The sequence below is a fragment of the Mytilus galloprovincialis genome, chromosome 6 (genome assembly GCF_965363235.1).
Source record: "Mytilus galloprovincialis chromosome 6, xbMytGall1.hap1.1, whole genome shotgun sequence".
Classification (NCBI taxonomy): Eukaryota; Metazoa; Mollusca; class Bivalvia; order Mytilida; family Mytilidae; genus Mytilus; species Mytilus galloprovincialis.
In genome coordinates this window covers 86,470,430-86,486,455 of record NC_134843.1, presented here as the reverse complement: position 1 = coordinate 86,486,455, position 16,026 = coordinate 86,470,430, and the positions used below count along the sequence as shown (strand labels likewise).

At 31.5% G+C, this 16,026-nt stretch overlaps 3 protein-coding genes across 3 annotated transcripts in view; 1 reads left to right on the top strand and 2 right to left on the bottom strand.

Moving 5' to 3' along the window:
* LOC143080570 (uncharacterized) overlaps positions 1-975 on the top strand; it is a 34,683-nt gene extending 33,708 nt beyond the window's left edge. Inside the window, exon 6 of the mRNA XM_076256475.1 lies at positions 142-975. Within this exon, the coding sequence (XP_076112590.1) occupies positions 142-398 (257 nt within the window). The 3' untranslated portion in view covers positions 399-975. The remainder of the gene's footprint in view (positions 1-141) is intronic.
* Positions 976-5,576: 4,601 nt separating this feature from the next.
* On the bottom strand, positions 5,577-8,942 carry LOC143078387 (ras-related protein O-RAL-like). Its single transcript, XM_076253261.1, has 4 exons — positions 8,123-8,942; positions 7,560-7,642; positions 6,799-6,991; positions 5,577-6,183 (listed from the first exon to the last, which is right to left on the bottom strand). Exons 1-4 carry the CDS (start codon positions 8,652-8,654, stop codon positions 5,927-5,929), a joined length of 1,065 nt encoding a protein of 354 aa, XP_076109376.1. The 5' UTR covers positions 8,655-8,942; the 3' UTR covers positions 5,577-5,926.
* A 5,570-nt stretch (positions 8,943-14,512) lies between these two features.
* LOC143078386 (gamma-glutamylaminecyclotransferase C-like) lies at positions 14,513-15,823 on the bottom strand. Its single transcript, XM_076253260.1, has 2 exons — positions 15,607-15,823; positions 14,513-14,812 (listed from the first exon to the last, which is right to left on the bottom strand). Exons 1-2 carry the CDS (start codon positions 15,790-15,792, stop codon positions 14,534-14,536), a joined length of 465 nt encoding a protein of 154 aa, XP_076109375.1. The 5' UTR covers positions 15,793-15,823; the 3' UTR covers positions 14,513-14,533.
* Between the last annotated feature and the right edge of the window lie 203 nt (positions 15,824-16,026).

The window sequence follows — 16,026 nt, the reverse complement described above, 5'->3', positions numbered from 1 at the left end:
AAAACAACGAAACTGTTCGTTTTCGATTTACGATCGTGTAAAATAAAATTATTAAATAAATGTCTAAGCTGCGTTTTATTTTATTCTTGCGTTACTATTAAAGTCAACATGTGATAAAACTTTTTTATTTATATTTTTTAGATAATAAGAACCAGTGGGTTATAATTGCCAGCGTAATAGCATGTGTATCTATACTAGCAATTATTTGTATTGTAATATACAGGAATAAACGTTGTAGAAACAGGTTGAAAGATGCTTTACCATGTACAAGAAGAACAAGAGACACAGAATCGATTGAAATGCCTGATTTACTAGTTTCGAGTACTGATTTCGTTGTTGCAACAAGCAAAAGTGGCGAAAAGTTGCTAAATCAAAATACTAACCAAGAGAACCACTAAAGTAATGATATGATAGTGACTTCCGTACAGAAAAAAATAACGTGAGGGTACCCAAATTGTATCTATTTAGACAGTTTTTTCATCTACGGGTTTTCATGATCCATACACAAGTTTACATTATAAGTTTATTTTGTAGACGTATATAATATACAGTTACTCCAATTTGATTATGAATCAATATTGAAACAATTGTGTAGAACTGATCTCAAAACGATCCATGATTCTGTCATTAGGAGTACCTAAATTGCATCCATGCTTGAATTCAAAAATCACATAAGAGATAGTTTTTTTTTACTTTCTTCAAATATTTAGAACAATTTGACATTATTCCATGCTAACTATTCATTTTTTTTTTAAGGAAATTGATGCTTGTGAAATAACTTATTTCTTCAGTATTAAAAGGTAACTCTTTGTAAACGGCGCATCGTGACGTTTCAGTAGATTTTACGTTTTCAAGGTAATTCTTCATCTGTTGATATATACTGTGAACGTTTTGCATATATTTAAATATATTTACCTATTGTTGAAAATCGAATATTTATATGTCAAATCATAGAATAAACGAAATTTTCGTTTACATCATGAACATTACATTAGAATACAGATGAACTTGTGAAACGTGAAAAGTTGTGTTAAAGCATGAGAAGGCATGATTATAAAGATAAATAAAGTTTAAGAATTTGGCGTTTCAGAAAATTTCAAAATTTATGGATTTTGACATTCATTATTGCATCCCTGCTGAAGTTATAAAAATGAAACAAAATGTGCGCCTCTCTTTATTTGTTACTGTCCACTGAGTAACACTGTTGCATTTTATTTCGTTTCTACAGGTGTAATATAAACTTTGACTTTGTAAAATTTTGGAGATGTCTCCTCAACAAGTAACAACTGTATTCTTTTATATTGATTGAGACTATTATAGATGTTTCACACAAAACATTGTGACTTGAAAAATTTAATTTGGAGGACAGTATCAAACAAAAGGTGTTTTTTTTTATCGTCTGCAGTGATGAAAGACATATCCTAAACTTATGCTTTTATTTTTGCGTATTAATACGTTATACTATTTTTTTGCAATAATTGTTATGTAGGCATTCTTTTGTCTTTTTTGTTTTATAATTAGTTAGTGCATTTAATGAACAATCATTTCCTGAAATTTGTGATATGAAATATTCATTTAATTAACTGTGCATTTGTATTCAGATATCGCAGATCAAATTTATTCGTTCATTGTTTAATCATAGGTTTTTTGATTGAGTTAAGTCTGCCAATTGATATTTTATCGTATGTTTTTCTTTGTTGTGATGTTATGCTATTGTTTCAGAAAAAGGGAGAAGGTTTGGATCCATTAAAACGTTTTATCCCGCTGCAAATGTTTGCACCTGTCCTAAGTCAGGAATCTGATGTACAGTAGTTGTCGTTTGTTTATGTAATATATACGTGTTTCTCGTTTCTCGTTTTGTTTATATAGATTAGACCGTTGGTTTTCCCGTTTGAATGGTTTTACACTAGTAATTTTGGGGCCCTTTATAGCTTGTTGTTCGGTGTGAGCCAAGGCTCCGTGTTGAAGGCTGTACTTTAACCTATAATGGTTTACTTTTTAAATTGTTATTTGTATGGAGAGTTGTCTCATTGGCACTCACACCACATCTTCCTATATCTATATACATCTTACATTTTTCTTTTTCTCTTCAAATGGTTGGCAGGATGGTAACTATACTCATTTAAAACCCTACTCTCCATCTAAAAATCAAAGTTTCGTCACCTTAAAATAATAAATAAAATCTAAAATGTATGGATTGATGTCCATTATGTTCAATGAATAGTTATATATTGCCTTGGATATTCATGGAAAACTTCAAACATGTGCGTTATGTGGTTGACTTCTGAATATAATGCGTAATGATTTGTTATATTTTAGCCAATGGCGTTGTTATAATTAAAATGATTCGGTTTACGGCCAGTATATATTCACTATTTAAAATGTTTCTTCTTCCTACAATTAGTGTGTTTTAGTTTGTTATTACGTTAGAAATTGAAAGTACAATTTTTTTATCGATTATTTTGCTGTTGTGATTTTACCATGCCAGTGTTTGAATTGTATTTTTAGTATCATTAACTTAAAGTCATCATGATGATCTTTTGCATTTAAGAAAAAGATAAATAGGTTTTACATACTCATTATTATTGAATTGTTAAGTTTTACTATGTACATTAATTCGTTTTTTCAAAATCTTTAGAAATCTACTACTATTAAATTATGGTGTCTTATTTGTGTGCATTGACTTTAATATTGTTGTCTTACATTAAGCAAATCTAAGTTTTATAAATCCGCGACGATTTATATTGGTGTTATTTTACAACTTCCGAAAGTCGTGAATATAAATCGCTCGTGAAAAGTTATTTGATTTACAGAACTAGAAGTTGTAAAAACTAGAATGGATAAGTTGCCGTTTGTAGCATACTCATTACTCAACGTATGGAAAACAGGAAGCTGGTGTATGACAGCTCAGAAAGCATTAACACGTGACAACCCACCACTACCAAGCTGATGACCAACTATCGTGTTATTCTGTCAAGTAGTACCTTTGAAAAATGCAACGACAAATCTTTCATTCAAAAGCATATTTGAAAATACAATGTATACCAAAAAAGGAAATTTCTGTCTCACGCATCCAATCAGTGATCACACGTTTCAAATTATCACTGCCAATCTATTGACCAAATGTAAAGTTATTCTGTAATGGAGTATTGGTGAAATGTGTAATGAAATATTTGCAATTCTGTCAACGCTTTCAATAAAGCTCCTTGCTAGGATGAGGTGTGATAGTTAAATTGTTTTTTTACTATAATACATGTACATGTATATGCACCAATATTGTTTAAAGATGTTACCCAAATGTCTTTCCCATCTAGAACATATATGAAATACTAGCAACTGGACGTTACGCAAACAACAATCAATTAACTAATACATTTATAAATCATCTTTAATGCATACTATTTTCCTGTGTACGAAGCCGTTCACAGAGTTGAGTTTCTATTTTTGTTTTTGTATTGTGCAAACTACCAATTTAATGAGTCAATCTGTTCTGTATAATTTTACCGTGACGTTTTTCTTGCCACTATTTAACTATGTAACTTGTGTTGGAAGAGTTCGTTAATAAGTAAATGTCATGTATACTAATATAATAACGCAGTTTTCAGATAAATGATGTGTGTTCGTAAGAAACAACACCATTCTGATTCCATTCTACCGGCAGATTAGGGACATGATTAAACGCTCTGACTTGTTATCCTACGGTTGTTATCTGCCATAAGATTTTTTTAAAGGAAGCAAATGATTTCCCTTTTTATGTCCCATTTAGAGGTATAATGCTTTTCGGTTTGCACGTCCGTTCGTTCGTTCGTTCTTCCGTCTGTTCCGCTTCAGTTAAAGTGTTTGGTCAAGGTAGTTATTGATGAAGTAAGATTCTAGTCAACTTATAACTTAGTACATATGTTCCATATCATATGATCTTTCTACTTTTTATGCCAATTAGAGTTTATTCCCCAATTTGACGGTCCATTAGTATGGACACATTCTGGTTTCAATTATTGCATGTGCATTCTTTCGGATATCTATAAAAACGCCCAAGAAAAGACATAAATTCTTACGATCCGGGTAAATTTATAAACCCTTTAAACAATCTTATTCTAAAGGTTATCAGTTCAAATCTGTACTTTGATCTTTTAATATTTTACCATTTTTGTATTCTTGTCTTTCATTTTTTGTGATGTGCTTTGTCTATATACCCTTTTGAGTTTCTTTGATACATATGACATGGCTCTGTACTTATCCATTTATTGTGTTATTGTTCTGTGATAGTTTTTGTATGCTTGTCTTTCATTTTTCCTTATGTGTTTTGTTTAAAGCCTTTTTGTGTTTCTGTGATACATATGACGTGGCTCTGTACTTATACATCCCGTATTATGGTAATGCAAATCTCTGTATTCTTATCATACGTTTTTGCTAATGTGTTTTGTCTATATGCCCTTTTGTGTTTCTTTGTTACATATTTGTTTGTTTTTATAGTGATTAAGATCAAAACACAATGTTGACTGCTGTATCTATATTTTTGACATGTTTACCTATTATGTCTGCTTGGTTTGTTCACTCATCGTTGTCAATATAATGGAATTTGATGCGACTGTCATACAAGTTAGAGGTTTAACTAGTTATAAAATCAGGTTTAATCCATCATTTTCTACATAAGAAAATGCATGTACCAAGTCAGGAATATAACAGTTGTTTTTCGTTCGTTTGGTGTGTTTGTACTTTTGATTTTGCTATTTGAATAGGGACTTTCAGTTTTGTGTTTTCATCGGAGTTCAGTATTTTTGTAATTTTACTTTTTTAATTGGTATAAATATTGATTTTGTTATCAATAAACTAAAATCAATCTAAATAGTTTTGTTCTACCATTATGTAATTATGCCCACTTGAACGGTACTTAAATCTGTCGATATCATAATTTTGCATTGCATAATGTCATGTTTTTCTCCGACTGTTATGACATCTTTACACTAAAGCCATTAAATTGGATGATTTGTACGGATTGATATCAAAGCCAAAGATACATGATTATTTTATAAGTTGTAATGTGCTTTGAACTAGTTGTCAGTGACAGCGAGTACTCTCAGGTCTGTACTTAGTGTCCTATTTGTTGTTAATGATATGGATGAACACCCGGCTACGTCCGATCTGTACTTTTTTTGAGGTTTTTCAACTTTTTATCGATCTGATGAGTTTAGCCTTTTTATTTGTTCGTATGTTATAATGTCCGAGGTTAGGGGTGGGGGTCAGTGCTTACACGCATATGAACCCCGTTTCATTTTTATGTGCCCGTCTCAAGTCATGATCCTGTAGTTTAGTGGTTGTCGTTGGTTCACGTCTGTCATTTTGTTTTTCGTTAATTCTTTTGATATAAATTAAGCCGTTACATTTCTCAAGTGAATTGATTCATATTTTTCATGTTGGGGCGTTTCATAGCCGACTATATACTGTATGCATTTGTTCATTGTTGAAGACCATACGGTTGGCTATAATTACTTACATCCATTGTATTTGAACTGTGGTAGATGGTTGTCTCGTTGGCAACCCCGCCTCATCTCCTGGTTTGTATACTAAAGACAAAAAAGTTTTATATAAAATTTATTCGTATAAAAAAATAAGGAATGGTAGACGTCTACTTGGAATGAATGATGGATATGATATTTACAATGATTTTTCAAATTTACAATCAATCTTATATCTTTGATGTTTGCTTTTCCTACGCATATGTGTACAATTTTATTCCACTAGATTACTCCGTCTTCTCAACATAAACAATTAGTTTTGAGCTCACTTCTGCAAGATTCTACTATATTCATCGACAACAAAAACTATAATCTTTCAGTTTTGTCTTTTTTCTACTACTGGCATTAGTCTTCTTTTTCTCCTGCAGGGGGGATTAATTCAAGAAATACTGAACATAATTGTTTGATGTTCACTCCCAATCCAGTACAACTTCATTGACTGGTTTCGATTTTCTTCTAAAAAGTTTACTTAGAAGTCCTTTGGGTCCCTTAGACTGTTTTACTCCTGCTTTTGGAATTTCAAATGTGGATTTGTCAACAACTTCTGGACTAAGTTTAAGTTTAATCTGTTTCAGAACACCGACAAGTAGTTCATCAACTTGGTGATTGAATGTTGCTGATGTTTCGGTGTATTTACAGTTGTATTTGATGGCAAGTTGTTTTGCTTCTGGAATATAAAGAGTTATAATGAAGATAAAATAGGCTCACACTTATGCGTTCTGTAATGTAAATGTAATGGTATTTTCGTTAATTTTTAGAATAATAGCAAACTTGATGATTTTTGTTTGGTTACACTTCTTTTTACTTGTTAGGGAATAGTAAACTATATTCAAAGTCCATTCCCGTTATATTGCTAGTGTAATAGTTGTCGTTGGTGTGATGTATTTATTAACGTTATATTATATGTATGCTGTGACCGATTCTAAAAATTAACACAGCATTAGTTGTTGTTTATTTTTGAATTTTGATATCTCAAGAAGGGTTAACAGACAATACCGAGTCAAGCTACTCCATATTTTTGTAGCAAACAAGGTGGCTTTTTGTGAAATAACTGTAGCTGATGTATATAATAGTGAAATCGTTTTAAAGTGCATTGATCGAATTCAAATTTCGAAACCGAAAAAAAAAAAAATTGTAACTATCTTTCTAAAACCAAATTAAGGGAAGTAGAAGAAGTACATTAAAAACGATAAACTGGTAGCCTTACTTTCGATAACAACTGTAATACTCAAAGCTGTTTGCTTTGGTAAGACTGAATATATATCAAAATAGATAACCTTACCTTCGGAAGAGATCTGTCTTTTACGGACTAAATCCACCTTGTTTGCCACTAGAATAATAGCTCTGTCTATAAATAGTTCATTTCTAAGGTAAGTGAGGTACTTTGTAGCCACATCAAATGATGGCCGCTCGTGGACAGAAAAGACAACAATAAAGGCGTCACAAGCGTCACAGGTATTTCTCTCAATGTCCTCCTAAAAAATATAATTTGAAAAGAAAATATTAAATTGAAACATCCAATAAAATACTTCTATACATTTATAAATATTGAAAGGCACAACAGTTTACAATATATTGAATATACAAAATTACCCCCTCCCCCCAAAAAAATAAATACAAATAAACAAACTTTTTTTCTTCGATGATTGTGTTACTATCATGACTATATTACATACATTTCTTTGTTAAGGTTAAACTGTATTTCGTATTTCATTGTATACAAACCACCAATATCTAGTCATTAACTGTCAAAGATTATAAATTAATTGCACCTTTGTTGCATGAATCATTATACTGAATTAGCTTTCTTATCACGCAAGATCAGAAAACATCTAAGAGATACAATGAGTCAAGGTGTATAATCATTCATTATAATTGACATCAATACGAAGGTGAAGCTATCACAATTATAATTTGTTTATGGTGAATAATAGTGAGACGGTTGATGATACAATATAGTATTCTCCATCTTTACTAATTAGTAACTATTCAATCAAAATGACTTCCGGAAAAAACCCTGAAAACTTATAAATAGTAACCTACCTTGTGCTTTGAGAAATCAATGAATTCTAAAGTCGACTCTTCGTTATCTATAAGCACTGTCAATGTCTGTTCGTCTATTTCGTCTGAAAAGAAGAAAAGGAGATTTGTCTTCAGTTTATATCTCAACAAAATGATGCATTGTCTTGATTTTGACATAAATTAAGGCAAATCATCCAAATTAATTTTTTTTTACCTACAAAAATTTTAAGCAATTATTATTCAAAGCAGATTTAATTGATTGGTTGGTTATTGCTTTACTCCACATCAGCACAAAATAAACTATTTCGCGGCGAGAGCTTTTAAAAAGCAGATATAACATACATCGTAATCATTGAAGGTAAATTATTCATATTTAGTTTTTTGCTTTCCTTTCTATTTTTTCTTTTCACACATGCTAAAACAATAATACAAATCTATAAAATATAAAATATAAGAAAAATATTATTAAAGTTCCTGGGAATAAAATATATAGATATAAGAAGATGTGGTATGAGTACCAATGAGACAACTCTCAATCCGAGTCATACTTTGTAACAAATTTTAAATATACATGTATATCGTACCATTTTCAATGTCAAATGAACACAATAGATCTGACGTCATGAACTGGTTGGTCAATGCTGTTTTACCAACAGCGTCAGCTCCCATCACACATACACGATAGTATCCAGTAGACGAAGAAGACGAACATCCACAACAGATGGCGCTATCATCGGATACTTCACTTGATAGACGTTTTCGAAAAAGTTCTTTCTGTGAAACTGCTGAATAAATACTGGCATTACTTTGTCGGCGTTCATCTTCTATGTCGTTTTTAATACCCTTCGATGTCATTCTGAACGATCTTACTTTCTTGACTCTTTGTCTCTTATGCACAAGATGGTCTGTAAACGATCCAGACAGTGCCATTTCGGCTGTAATTGGAAGACTGTTTCGTCTTTTATCGTCGTCAAAGTCTGCAAGTAGTGTTGGTCGCTTCTTGTATTTTATGGATGATGTGCGTGAATTCGGTTCGGATCGCATTTTAAATTCCTCATCCAAAAACTGTTCACAAGAAAGTGTTCCATCTTCATAATAGTTGTCAACAGATTCCATTATATCCTGTTTAATTATATAAAACGAAAGTCACTTTATTTATTTTCTGATATCTTGATATGGCTCGCTATAGTTCAGTTTTGAGCTTAGACGAATCACCCATGCTTTTATACTGCAAGAATCATACCCGAGCAAACACCACTGACTCATTTTAAACTGTCAATCATTGTACTTTTGACGTCATCGTACAATAACATTGCTTGATGGGATAATTAATTCTTGAAGATGCAATGCCAGCAGTTAGTGCATTGTTATGACATAAGATAAGTCGAGGAAATATCTGATATAAATGTATAAAAACAACATCCCAGGTAGATCATTATATCTCAATTATTATGCTATCTTTTGTATTAACCCTGCCCTATCGGTTATAAAGAAGTAATGAGATGAGAGATATTAACTGAAGGCACACTCGAGGGTATTTTTTGGTGGGCTGTACTTGAAGTTTTATATTTTTGAAAACTATTCAAAATTTCGCATGTATGATGAGAAATTGGCTGTTAGTGTTTAAATAAATCTTAAAACAAATCTTTTACTAGAACAATATGACAATTTGAAATTGTTTGTATGCATTTTTGAAGAAAACAGTGGGTTATAAGTTTCCTGTATGTATTGTTAGGGCCTCAAATATGCAAAAATAAATATCTAACAGATTAGCTGCACTATAATTGTCCGGAAGAATAATGATAATTATATCTTTTCTCTTTATGTCACTAAGGACAAAACGGTATGATCAAACTAAGCTGCCAAGTACATAAAACAAATGTCATTAAGAACATTTACCTACTGATATAGGTACATAGACTGGCGAACAACGTTAGTACAATACCCTATCATTTTGTCGATAAATGTTAGCTTTATAATAGAAGATTAAGTTCAATACATTACATATTGCAGTTCAATTTAATAAATTGAATCTTATCTAGTTTTACTAAGTACGAAACAAAGTGTGCACTTTCTTAAAAACTATTTTTAAAATCTGCATGTTTCATTGCGACATAATATTTTTTGCTAATTACATAGTATACATAAAAAATAGAAATATATGTACAAGTTCATAATAACTTATATACGGTAAATTCAGAAACGGTTGCGTTGTTTTTGTTATAGCTAAAGATGTGACAGGATTATAGTCGGAATACTTCTAACTCGCATTCTAAAATATTCAATATGAATTTACAATTTGGAAATTAGTATGGCGTTCATTATCACTGGACTAGTATATATTTGTTTAGGGGCCAGCTGAAGGACGCCTCCGGGTGCGGGAATTTCTCGCTACATTGAAGACCTGTTGGTGATCCTCTGCTGTTGTTGTTTTTTATTTGGTCGGGTTGTTGTCTCTTTGACACATTCCCCATTTCCATTCTCAATTTTATTAACATGATTTTTTTAATATCGCAAAAATTAAAATTAAAATCGCAATTGAGTCTTAAATGACAAAATAAATATGACCTGAATGACCGCAATAATTTCTAAATTTACAGTAGTTCTTTCCTAAATATGATTTGTTGATAAAAGTATTATGCACTTTTGCAAAGGTAATATAAGTAATTCATAAGTTGAAAAGCCATGTAAAAGTACTGATTTTTTTCATGATATTTTATATGAGTGAAATCTCAAATTTTGAAGACGCAAACTTGAAATTTATTTGAGACTTTTAATCTAGAGACGATAATTGTATGAGTAATATGTCTAATTGTGGTAATAAGTTTCTTTTCAAGCAGCAATTATTTTCATTGAATAACAAATTCAAACTTTGATTTAAAAACTTTTAAGGGAATTATGCATAAAATTTAATTTGTATCTCGATTGCGACAAAGTCGCGGAACCAACTCTTTTGCGGTCTATTTCCAACTTCGTCTCTGTCAACACTTACATTTAAATTATTAAAATATAGCTAACACTTCAATGAAGAATATAAAAAACGGTGAAGTATTTTATGTTCGAAAAAAATCATCGATAAATTATAGCAAATCTTATTATGTTTTGTTTATAACATCAAATTTCCCTAAAACATGTACATGTAAGAGAGAAATAACTTCATGTCGCCTTAATCAACATTTAAGAATATATGTATCGTGTAAACTTTGTAGCATTTTTTTCTAAACTGTTTAATAAAGGGATAAACCATTGATATCCCGATTTGCTGTACAACGTAATTTTGTTGTTTTATTGAAGTTTCCTCATTCTATCTAGATTACAAAGTCAGTGCTGTCTTTGCCCGAACGCCGACTAAACGATTTAGGTATACATTTGTATCTAGTATAGGAGTTCTCTGCTTCCTTGGTTCGCAAATGACCGAGAATGACCAGTTAAGTTTTTTGACAGAAATTACCAATTTTTGAAGCATACTTTAAAATATTTTGCTTTATAAGGAGAGGTAACTCAATTTAAAATGTGAAAACCAGTATGACTGAAATTTTCTTCTTACTTCCCGAAAGCATTTAATAACAGGTATGTTATCATATTATATTTTAAAATCCGTGCGACTTTATTTTCTTTCAAATACGTGAATGCTGCACACAATATAGCTTGAAAAAAAGCTTGATATCTTTTACGTTTTATATGTTTCTAAAAAAGGAGAGAATTGAACTAAATTTTGGTTTTAAAAAGTATAAAGCAATCAGATTTTGTGCAAAGTCTCATACTAACTTATAATCAAAACAATATTTCCCAGTCCGCGCGTGCAGTAATCGTGAAATAAGATCATCATTTTTGGCTACGGTTTAGTTAAGAACGATAAATTTAAATGGAGAGTTAAATTTGGCACAGATATTTGAATGAATTATATTTAAACTGTTGAATGAATCTTGATTGGAATATTGCCATCACAATTCCTCAGATGAAACATATACAATTAATTGTCAAAAGTTTGTTTTGGTGTGCACAGTGCATGTTAAGTACTCTTTTAACATACATGTACATGTACATGTATGAATTCCGCAGTTAACCTCAAACCAGACGTGTTGCGGTTGTATTTTTAGACTGTGGTGCTACAAATAGTCTTTTTAGTATATACAAATCCAGGGTATCTTTTGGTACATTCAGTTGAATTAGAATAGTATATACTGTACATACAAAGAGTTAATGTATTGGTCTCAATATATGTTTTTGCTATTTACAATATTTGAACATGATAGGATTTTAATATTTAATAAAAAGGGTATATGAACATTTGTATGTAATAAATAAATCGGCAATTCATTTTGTAACTACGAGTTCACGCATAAGAGATCCTCCGGGGGAAAAAAGCATTGAAAAGAGGGTTGGATAGAAATTAACCATGATGATACCAAACAATAAAATGTAACAGATCATTTTAAATTATAAGACATAAAATTTAGATGAATTAATGTTCAAATTATTCAACAAATTATGCATGTAGGAAAAAGACAAAAATAGAGAACAATCCTTATGGAAAAAAATATAAGATTGTAGGTTAAATGGACAAAACGAATATAAAATTAGGAACAATGGGGTGTAAAATTTAAAAAATAGCTGCAAAAATTAAAGAATTGGGTAAAAAAATACGGATCACAGAAAAGAAAGATATACAGAAAAAATAAGAAATAACGAAAGAAGAAATTAAAGATTTCAGAAATTGATCTATTAATGCATGGATGTCAGGAATCTGATGTTCAGTAGTTGTCGTTTGTCGATGTGGTTCATAGGGTTTCTCTTTTTTTTTTAAATTTAGATTAGGCCGTTGGTTTTCCCTTTGAATGGTTTTACATTAGTAATTAATAGCTTGCTGTTTGCGGTGCGAACCACGGCTCCGTGTTGAAGACCGTACCTTGACCTATAATGATTTACTTTTATAAATAGTGATTTGGACGGAGAGTTGTCTCATTGGCACTCATACCTCATCTTCCTATACCTTTGTAGACTTTATAATTAATTACAGCACAAGATATACATGTACTAATTGAAAAATACATATAGTATCCGTTGTTTTTGTTTTGTTTTGTTTTTTTTCGCTACATTGAAGACCTGTTGGTGACCTTCTGCTGTTGTTTTTTTCTATGGTCGGGTTGTTGTCTCTTTGGCACATTCCCCATTTCCATTCTCAATTTTAATTGTTTAACAATATCAAGTATAAAAAAGCTGCATTTGCTCGCAAATAATTTATGACATAGAGCCGTAGTATTTGCACTGTGTATTAAATTCCGCACTATCATGTATGTATGGTGAAGAAGCAAAAACTTTTCACCAATTTAAAAAGCGAGTTCTTTTACCTGTTACACGAAAGGACATTTGCGCTCGGAAGCCTCCAAACTTAAACTTGTAAACATGCATCTGTATCAAATTGACAGGACCTTTGAACTTTTACCTATACAATCTTAATGAGTCTGGTTGATATCAACTGATATTTGTACCATTCATCGATTTAAAAACGGAAACTGCACTTCTCTTCTGTTCATTCTATTGCCTGGAAATTCCGAGGAAATCTATCATTTCTTTTATAGCTTATTTTATTTTGTGGAGATAAAACAATCATCTTTAAACCAACGACTGTTTCTACTAGTTAGCGTATCCATATCTTTCAATTGTTGTTTTAGTTTGATTGAACTTTCCCGATTAAGGTAAATCCAGTAAGATGCTTACGACACACGAAATTCATTAAGTATATTCTTTTTGTGTACAGTTCATGTTGAGGGAAGATAAATCGTTGTTATTATGTATTTATTCTTATCCTAACAATTGAAGCGCAAAGGTCCATTCTCAAAAGCGTAAATGTCATATAAAAAAGCGGATGTGTCCCACGTCGGCTGGGAGATGGAAATCGCTTCATAGTTAGCATCTATCGACTCGAATAGCATACATGTAAAAGCTGAGATAAATACATGATAGTTCATTTCCATCTTTGAAACAGGTTCTTGATTTTTTTATTTTACCATCAAATATTGAAAATAATTTTGAACATTAAATTACTAAAATATTAATTCTAATCTGTTGAACCTTTACTTATCCCTTGTTTAATATCCAACAGCTAAAACCAGTCTGAGGTTGGATTATGCATGATCATTCACATTTGTGAAAAAAAAACTCCTTAAAACTCGGGTCTTTTAAGTGTTTAAATAGTGTAATTTATTGGTGTTGTTAAGTGTTTAGGTTTCTATGTAGTGTTTTGTATACAAACTGTTCTGTTGTTTGTCTTATGATCGTTTTCGCAATGGGACTGACATTTTTTTAGGCTAATGAGTTTAAATATATCTTGAGTATCGTTTGCCTATCTTTTAGACCAGCTTAATGATAAATGATTTTTTTTGCCAATGCGGCGTAAAGCAAACAGCAATCATTCTATCAATCTCTGGCAAGTTCTTGTGATGATAAATTCCCTGAGGAAATAAATAAGGTAGAACTTCATAGATTTTACCCCCTTCATTTCAAATAGAAACTTAAGATAAAACAAAAATGAAACTAAATTTTGCATTTTGATTTATTTATATGAGAAATGTTTATTCGTTTCTGAAATTCTAAGTTCAGGGCAGTTATCTTTTTTTCTTGTATAAAATTAATATGTGAGCAACGTGGGAAAATATACCCAATATAATATGCCACAGGAGAAAACAACCCTAATATAGACACTTTAAACACGTTTTTATTTACGTCTGTATATGAAAAACAACAATTCATTGCAGGGGCGGATGCAGGAATTTTCGAAAGGGGGGTGCTAACCCAGGGCAAAGGGGGGTGCAGGGGGGTGCAAAACATATGTCCCGATACAAATGCATTGATCGGCAAAAATAAAGGGGGGTGCGCACCCCCGGAACCCCCCCCCCCCCCCTGGATCCGCCACTGCATTGTATGTTTGCATTAACTTGTCATCTTTTTTTCATAACATACTATGATAGTGATTATCATTGTGTTATTCTCATTTATTTCGGTATTTGGACATCGCTGAAATTGTCACATGTTTCTAAAGAATTGGGAATATAAGGAAGACCGTGTGAACCATTCGTGTCATAATTATCAATTGTTGGTAGTTCTTGTAACTCTTTCTTGTGGTTAACCAGATGGTAACACCAGCATGTTATAGTACATCCATTGGATACGACATTAATTTCACGTCTGTCAAGAATTTCTGCTTTTCTCTCTAAGATATCTAAACGGTTTAGCATGCTGTCATCCACTTTATAAATTTCACCGACAACATTCTGAATAATAAAAATAAAATTTATTAGATTTAACCTTCTATTTTAACAAATTAAGTATCAATGTTTTCTATATATTTTATAAGCATATAAAAGTATTATATCCAAAAACCGGTGGATATCTCAGGTGCTCTAAATCATGAACTTGATGATGAAGGATAAGTAATCCTAACCTCATAGAAAACAAACCCTAACATTTGATCACAGGGACAAGACGTCCATACAATACAAAGTTATATGATTTAAAATGAAATTCAAACTATTTTAGTGCAGCTATACTATATGTAATCTAGTGAGCATTACATACTATGAACAATAAATAAATAAACTCTGTATGGAACGTTTAAACATTCCGAGTACTCGTGGAATATTACAAAGGGAAGTGAGTAATTTGGCCTGTATAAAAGTCAATTATCAATAAATTTGGACTTTTAACTTGAGATTTCCTTGCTAACGATATAAAAAAGTTCGCTTCTGTATGAAAAACATAATATTTTTTTCTGTATAATACAGGTAAAAACGAATACTAGTAATTCAAAAGTCATTCGTCATTATGTATGTGTTTTATGGTATTGTTAAATTTGTTCTGTGGCATATACATTTATTGTAAAAGCTGCCGGAATAAACATTGTGCCTTAAAAATGCATGAAATACAGGTATATGCAAATGTACAGAGATACAAACAGATATTTATTCAAAAGTTAGCAAGCATGTTTTTTTGTCTCTGCTTTATCTTCCGTGTACTTCTTAAAAGCAATATACAAACAAATTTCGTTGATATGAATATTAATTTTTACCTTGCCTTTACCTGCCACAGGTAACATGAATGGAATATTGCAGCTGCTCGCTATAACAACGGGAAACTTTTCTTCCGTAACTCCATCAGCCAGGTATACTGCCAAACCGTTACCTGCATCCTCCAGTAAGTAAAAGTTCGGTTGACCTCTTTTGAGAGTACCAAAAACAAACACGTTGTGTGTCATTGCTGGACATTAGTAAGCACTAAATATTCACAGATAGCAGCTTGTCGTGTCATGAATTAACTTATTGAATTAACTCTTATCAACCGATGTTAGAAACGTACACACACCAGATACATGTTTAGCGTATATATTGAAAATTGTGCGTACTCGGACTTCTCTTAAACTGAGTTTTTCTATGCGTATTGTTGTGCGTTTGTTTTTTCTACATTGGCTAGAGGTATAGGGGAGGATTGA

Bases quoted from the DNA above. Each gene is read 5' to 3' on its own strand.
- LOC143078386 (XM_076253260.1), bottom strand. From the start codon at position 15,792: ATGACACACAACGTGTTTGTTTTTGGTACTCTCAAAAGAGGTCAACCG. The intron at 14,813-15,606 runs GTAAAAATTAAT...TTTATTATTCAG, and splicing joins CTGTGGCAGGTAAAGGCAAG to AATGTTGTCGGTGAAATTTA.
- LOC143078387 (XM_076253261.1), bottom strand. From the start codon at position 8,654: ATGGAATCTGTTGACAACTATTATGAAGATGGAACACTTTCTTGTGAA. The intron at 7,643-8,122 runs GTACGATATACA...TCTTCTTTTCAG, and splicing joins TTCATTTGACATTGAAAATG to ACGAAATAGACGAACAGACA. The intron at 6,992-7,559 runs GTAGGTTACTAT...TATATTTTTTAG, and splicing joins TTGATTTCTCAAAGCACAAG to GAGGACATTGAGAGAAATAC.